The 6,624-nt window shown below is 42.7% G+C and overlaps 1 protein-coding gene across 1 annotated transcript in view; it reads right to left on the minus strand.

Annotated features, from left to right (window-relative positions):
• Window positions 1–3,688, minus strand: part of LOC117461224 (basic helix-loop-helix transcription factor scleraxis-like) — a 12,386-nt gene extending 8,698 nt beyond the window's left edge. Inside the window, exons 1-2 of the mRNA XM_034103013.2 lie at window positions 2,820–3,688; window positions 2,230–2,446 (exon numbers count right to left, since the gene is read on the minus strand). Of these exons, the coding sequence (XP_033958904.1) occupies window positions 2,230–2,446; window positions 2,820–3,193 (591 nt within the window). The 5' untranslated portion in view covers window positions 3,194–3,688. The remainder of the gene's footprint in view (window positions 1–2,229; window positions 2,447–2,819) is intronic.
• Between the last annotated feature and the right edge of the window lie 2,936 nt (window positions 3,689–6,624).

Genomic DNA, 6,624 nt, shown 5'->3' on the forward strand with positions numbered 1-6,624 from the left:
TGTGATCCGCACTGTAGTTCACTTTGAATCTATTTCACATAAACCATCTTGCTGCTGTGAAGTCTAACTAGGGAACCACATGTGTATTAGTCCACCGCTGAAACAGTCCCCAACAAGTCATTCTTTAGTCCTGTTTAAGACCCATCTTCTGAAAAATACAGTTTCCAGGAAAGAGTTTTTTAAGAAGCCATTGAAAACAAACATATACTACACTTATGTGTCAGCTGTATCCAGCAGGGAGGATTATTGTTTGAAGTGATACAGTGAAATAAAGTTCATTTGAATGTACACTAGGACTAAGTTAACATTTCTTTGCACATTATATATTTCCCAAACTCATTGCATTTCTCCTCTTCTGTGATTGACGTTAACTTATTTAGGTAAACAAATGGAGGGAGAATCAAGATAAAATGATTTTCATCTCAGCGCCACACTACATTAAAACATTTAAAGTGTGAAGAATAGTGTGCCATTACTGAGGTAATGAGAAACAGCCTAACGTGACAGACTTTTGACACGAGAACGTTTCCAAATAGTTTTCTACCCAGCATGCATTTGCAGGTCAGTCATGCCGATCTGCAGCAGTGAGTTGACAGCAGCAGATAGTATTACAGCTCCTACTGACAGCTCTGACCTCCACCCGGCTGATCGATACGCAGAGACCTTTAGGGAGGGGTGGGGGACAAGAGTCGAGGAGGAAAAACTGGAACAGAATTGAAAGGACGAAGAGAATAACAATAAAGAATTACGGATGAATTGAAGCGAGAAAAGAAAAGAGAGTAAGACTGATTTCAGGCTGGTTATCTCCCAGCCGAGGGTGTCTGGGTTTCAGACGCTGAGGACGTCTAGGCTTTCACTCACAAAGCTTCAGAGGGGGGGGGGGGGGGGCGACGCACACTGCTGAGACTCAGGTTATCCCCCAGCTAAAGGGTCTCTGGGTTTAGACACTGAGGAGGGTATTAGCTTTCACACACTGCTGGGGGAGTCTGCCAGATGTCAGCTCCTTACCCATAAATCCTACTAAATGGGCAGCCGCTAGGTTAGAGGAGGGGGGGGGGTGGAGTGGACGTCACCTCTCTATCATCTCCTGCACAGACAGCCTGTGTTTGTTGAAGTCAGGACTGTAGTCGTTTCATTTCATACAGCCGATAGGAATTATTCATTCCCTGTTATTCCTCATCAGACTGACCATTTTTTACGCTGATGATGTCCTTGATGTCTATTTCCTGTGTGGAATCAATCAAATTTGAGTTTAAATATAGGAAGTTTTCCTTTTCTATATTTCTATCAAGGCGTAGATTGACAGTGCAGCAGGCATCTGACTCAGTACATTTTCAATTTTTTTATAATTGTGCCGTGGCGTCTACCTAAAATGAAAGTTGGTGATTTTTTAAGCCGTTTATTCCTACGGCGTTGTCATTGCTTTGCATGAATCTTCTTCTTTATGTGATATCCATATTCAATGGCACAAGGTTTTGGTTACAAATCTCAGTTCAGCTTTTCAGCATTTATAATTAAAGCCTCCTTATTTTCAGTCTGACGTCAATACATTCTTGAAATTATACACATGGTTTTGGACGGATTATACGGGCTCACAGTCATAAATCTCCCTCGCTGCATAAATGACCTTGTAAACTTTAAATTCATATTTATAAAAAAGAAAGAAAATATCAGCAGTTGTGATTTTAAACTGCTTCGTACGTAACCGTGAAAAAGGCAAAAACGATCACCTCTACCAAAGTGTCCACTGAGTGTCAGAAAGCACCTTGAACTTTAGAACCACCTGCTCGGGTGAAACCAACCCCCAACAGGACAATAATATGCAGTCCTTCACCCCAAAAGAGGACTTTAAAGAGGTTCTGCTTTTAATGTCCCTCAGGGCCAATCTGGTTTATAGGCTCAGTCACTGATCTCAGGTCAGCTTTAAACACCAAATTGACCCTAAAGCACTGCACAGTTTCCCAAAAAAAAGCAGCTTCACTCTACAGAGGGGCCTGATCACTCTTTACTCTAATATATTTTAATTCTGCTAAAAAGCATTTCAAGTGCTTTGTTTAAAGTGTTTGAAAATAACTAATACAATTTAATATTATAATAGTTTGTATGAGAGTTTAAGTCACTGAAACATTTCAAATATTGTTATCATCTTTGGATGATAATTATATAATTATAAGACAGTTTTGTTAATTTGACCTTTAATATTTGTATTTATAATTAGCATCTGCTCACCATTTTCCTCTGGTTGCTGAGGCAGAAAGTACAGATGTGTTTTGGCTGAGCTGATTGGTCAGATCCTCGGCTGGGGGAGGAGTTAACGTGGAAGAACGGCTGTGAGGGAGTGTGGCACGGCTGTCCATCAATAAGCCCCTCGCCCATGAGTAAGACGGTCCCCAGGTGACTGATGTAGCTGCTAGCCAGACGCAGCGTCTCGATCTTTGACAGCTTCCTAATCATCAATAAAAAAAAGGAAATGTCGGTTATTAACTATAACATTACATTTAAAAAAAAAAGTGTACAATAATTAAAAAAAGAAATAATGCATTACAGTATTTCAAAAATAATGGACAATTAGTGATGCTCGAGTTTAAATGTGTGAGATGGTACTTCCTGGACACAAACTCTTTGACACATCTATTATAGGAAATATTCTCTAAATGCAGTGTTGCCTCAATTACAGAACAGGCTTGTCCCAACAATAATTAAATAGTGCTTAAATTGAAATGCTCTCCAGAACTACATCAGGGACCATTTATTTTTGTTTCAAGATGGACTAGATTAAAATATCAGACAAAAATCTCCTGACTCAAGTTGCTCAGTACCTGTCTGCAGGCTCGGTGGGGATGAGTGTGCGCAGCGCTGTGAATGCCGTGTTGACAGAATTGGTGCGATCCCTCTCCCGTGCGTTGGCTGCAGTCCTCTGGCGACCCTCCCCAAGGGGGGGAGACCCCGGGGGGATGAGCCTCCCCATCATGGCCTCTACATCTACCGCTCCGATTCCCCCACACAGCTTCCTCTTCCTGTTTACCTTGATGTGAAAGGCAGATGGCGAAGAGGACAGGCGGTAGTTGGAGGAACGCTCCTCAGATCCCGACCCTTCGCTCCCGTTCTCTTCGTCGTCTTCGGAGAGGAGGGCAATGTCGCCGTACAGGAAGCGGCCCGCGGGAGGCGCACTGCGCAGCATGGCGAATGTCATCTTCTCAGAAACAACGCTTGGTCGGCTACCGGTCAATCCTCGAGACACTTGTTGAGGTTCAAGTTGTGGCGTTTGTTATCGGAAGTTGCTTGGCAAATGTTCTGTTGATGCTGCTTACCCTTACTTCTCTGCAAAATGAGTTTAGCCAGGTGATTCAGATGTATTGGTTTATAAGGTCAGCGAGTTGATCCTTAGTCAGTGGTCAAGAGCAGCTTTACGTCAGAGCGGCAGGTTTCTCCCTTGGTTTATACAAAAATAACTTCACATACCAAATGTCAGTTCTTAGTTCTGTAAATCCTGAGGAAGAAATGTAAAATGATACGTTCAAGTCAAATGGTTGCTGATTTTGTCCTCTTTTTCTTCTTTAACCCTCTTTCTTGGTCCTTTGTTTCTATATTAGTCTGTGTCAATCCCAATGGCAAAGAACTACTCCCAGTCTGTGGCAGCAGTTGTACCGTCTCTCTATTGGCCTCTCTCTCCAAGTCCTTGCCTCTTTGCTCCACGTGTGCCTGTTGTCTGAGTGTTTCCGTCTGCCCCTGGTCTTATAGCTAGTGGGAGGGCCGGAGGACTCCTCTGCTCCTCCCTCTGAGTGCTGAGGGTCCCTGGGCTGCTGTCTAGAAGCAGGCCAGAGAGACCGGAGGAAAGAGGCTAACCATCAGCAGGAGTTTGTTTTGGCTGCACGATGATTTGTTTCAGGGGAAATCGACACTAAAACAGAACTTGCATCATCCTTTTGCTCAGGGGGTTTGGAGACCATAGTGACCACAAAGACTTTTAAAACACATTTTCCTATTAGTATGAATATTATATACATTACATTTCTAGGAAGGCGACTAAAAATGGAAAAGAAACAGAGCAAAATAAATGCTGTCATCTGACAATAGTAATAGAGCTATAATACTTGAATGTGCCATCATCAATGTCAAACGTCCCAACCAAAGAAGTGCTTTAAAATAGTTTTTCTGCAAAGACGAAAGACAAGAAAGTTATTTAACTTGGCTTGAGGTCAATTGCTCGCATAAACTAAAATGATCCAATATACTGTAATTCCGTAATCTAAACATGTTTTTCTAGCAAACAGTCTTGTCCAAACTTTTTTCTGGACTTCTCAGACTTATTAGAGTATAGGAGCATATCCATGACACAAAGGTTTGAGAGCACAAAATAAAAGCTGACGCGATCTTGTCTACAATTAAATCATTTCTACATTCGCTCTCTGATTTCTACAGCTGTTTTAGCAGCTTCGGAGCACTTGAGGTCACAAAAGGTCGCAAGAGGTCCCTCGCCAACAATCTTCGACAAGCGAGCTGCAGCAGAACACACCCACATCTGGAGGGACAGAGGTCTGCATAAGCTGTTGATCCAACTGATCCCCTTATCGCCGTCTGATTTATTCAAGCAGTGTGTCGGACTGGCACCACGCCTATTCTAAAAATGCTGTAATTCTCGATTCAGCCACAGCCTATAACAAATTATTTAAATCATTACAAATAATTAAAATGAATGAGATTTTCAATACTCCTCACTTAACAAACTGAATTTGACTTTAGTCTTCAGTTGTCAATATACTTCCATAACAGAGCAGACACCCACCAAGAGGTGAGACTGGGACTTTGGTTTGCACAATCGGATGTTTTGTTAAACTACTTTCTTGACAGCAAGACGCTGAGAAGCTTGAGTAGTGTAGAAAGCGTTTGCCTCCATGCGTCTTATTTTCTTCCCTGGGCCTCCACGTCTGGGCCCTGTTTGTCCCTGGACAGCAGGCGGCGTGGCGGGCGGCCGCAGCGTTAGATGGTTCAGTCTGGCCTCGTGGTTACAGCAGGGAACCGAGTTCATTCAGCCATGGCTGAAGACTTTTATCTGTACAAGCTGTGACGCTGGAGGGTCTGCAAGTCGTTTGCCCTCAAGGGATTCAGACTTTTGGGTGGAGTGTTTTGGTGATGAAGGGGAGGCTCAGGGGTTTATAGTAGGGGAGCTGCTACTTTACTCACTAACACTCCCTTTAACAATCTGTCTTCTTCTTGAAGAGAAGAAATGACGAGAACAGACAGCAAAGGGAGCAAAGACAGAGGGGGAATAAAAAAAAAAAAGGAGTGGGAGAAAACTAATGAAAGACAGAAGAGATTGAAAGAGATCCATCTATCTAGTTACAAATAAAGATGCAATACATGTACAAAAGGCATCGAGGTGATGTAGCAGTTTGGAAAAGTCTCCCTCTGATTTGACCAAAGCTTTTGCACAGCCTTTAATCTGCTTTTCCTTCATAAAGTCTTTGGGGTTTTATTAGCCATGATTGTGCAACTTAACTCTTCCACGGAACTGGCTGACCTTAACGTTTTGTTTCCTGCTTCAACTGTGCAGCGGTTAAAGGTTGACAACCTATGTAAAACTCAACTATGAAGTGTGTAATTCTCAGTAGTGCATTATTGAAAACTCAAAACCCAACTGTCATTTCTGGTATGCCTCTTTTGTGTAGATTGGCAACCGTAAGCTGCTGAAAACTAATAGCACAATGAATAATCTGTCAGAGTTGCACAATGTTACAGTCAGCATTCATCACTCTTCTCTCTCCTTCCTTACTTTCCGTTTCTATCTCTACTATTCAATCACGGCCGTAATTTTTATGCTGTGGTATTGACTGTATGAAGTGAGGCCAGTGCTGGTTGCAGTGGTGGATTACAGTTCATACAGTGCTGGGAGGATGGAGGTATACTGAATGTTTAAACCAGGAAGCATTGCTGTACCGTAGGTGTTGGCACTCTATAATCCCCTCAACCCAATCAAACTAAAGCTGCATTCAATAATCACCATTTGGTTTTGGTAATCGCGTCGCCATACTGGACATCCAAATCCACAATACATTGCCTTCACGAGAAAACAACTGCTGTAAAACTGACGGACCAAGAATGAAATGGAAAACTCACATTTTATAGTTTATTTTACAGTTTTCCACTCTCCTGCAGTTCTCATTTGACACATTCGGTCACTGGATATCAAATGTGTTTGAAAAAAGTCGCCTGGCCGTCAACTCTGAACATCTGAGACGCAGACTGCATCTACTTTACCTCAAGTCACTCGCAAAAGAGCCATGCCTTCATGCAACCGGTGCCCTCTGCAGTGACCTCTGCTGTAGATCAGATTCCCACACCTGGGCTCCACCTCAGTTAGTGTACCAGATTCAACAGCCCATATCATCGCTGTTACAGTAGCGTTACATTCGAAAATAACAAAACCCTGAATCAAAGCGTACCCAAAATAACAAAATAAAAACAAACGTTGTCTTTTGAGCACCAACAAGTCACAGCTCATTGCTCTTGCAAGGGAGACAATCATGCCAGCATGTTGTAAACAAAGGGGTTTGGTTCTGTGGTGAGATTCAGCAGAAAAGTCTGGGACATCCTCTGATGCTCTGCTCAGCTTGGAGTGTAAAG

The sequence above is a fragment of the Pseudochaenichthys georgianus genome, chromosome 16 (genome assembly GCF_902827115.2).
Source record: "Pseudochaenichthys georgianus chromosome 16, fPseGeo1.2, whole genome shotgun sequence".
Lineage (NCBI taxonomy): Eukaryota > Metazoa > Chordata > Actinopteri > Perciformes > Channichthyidae > Pseudochaenichthys > Pseudochaenichthys georgianus.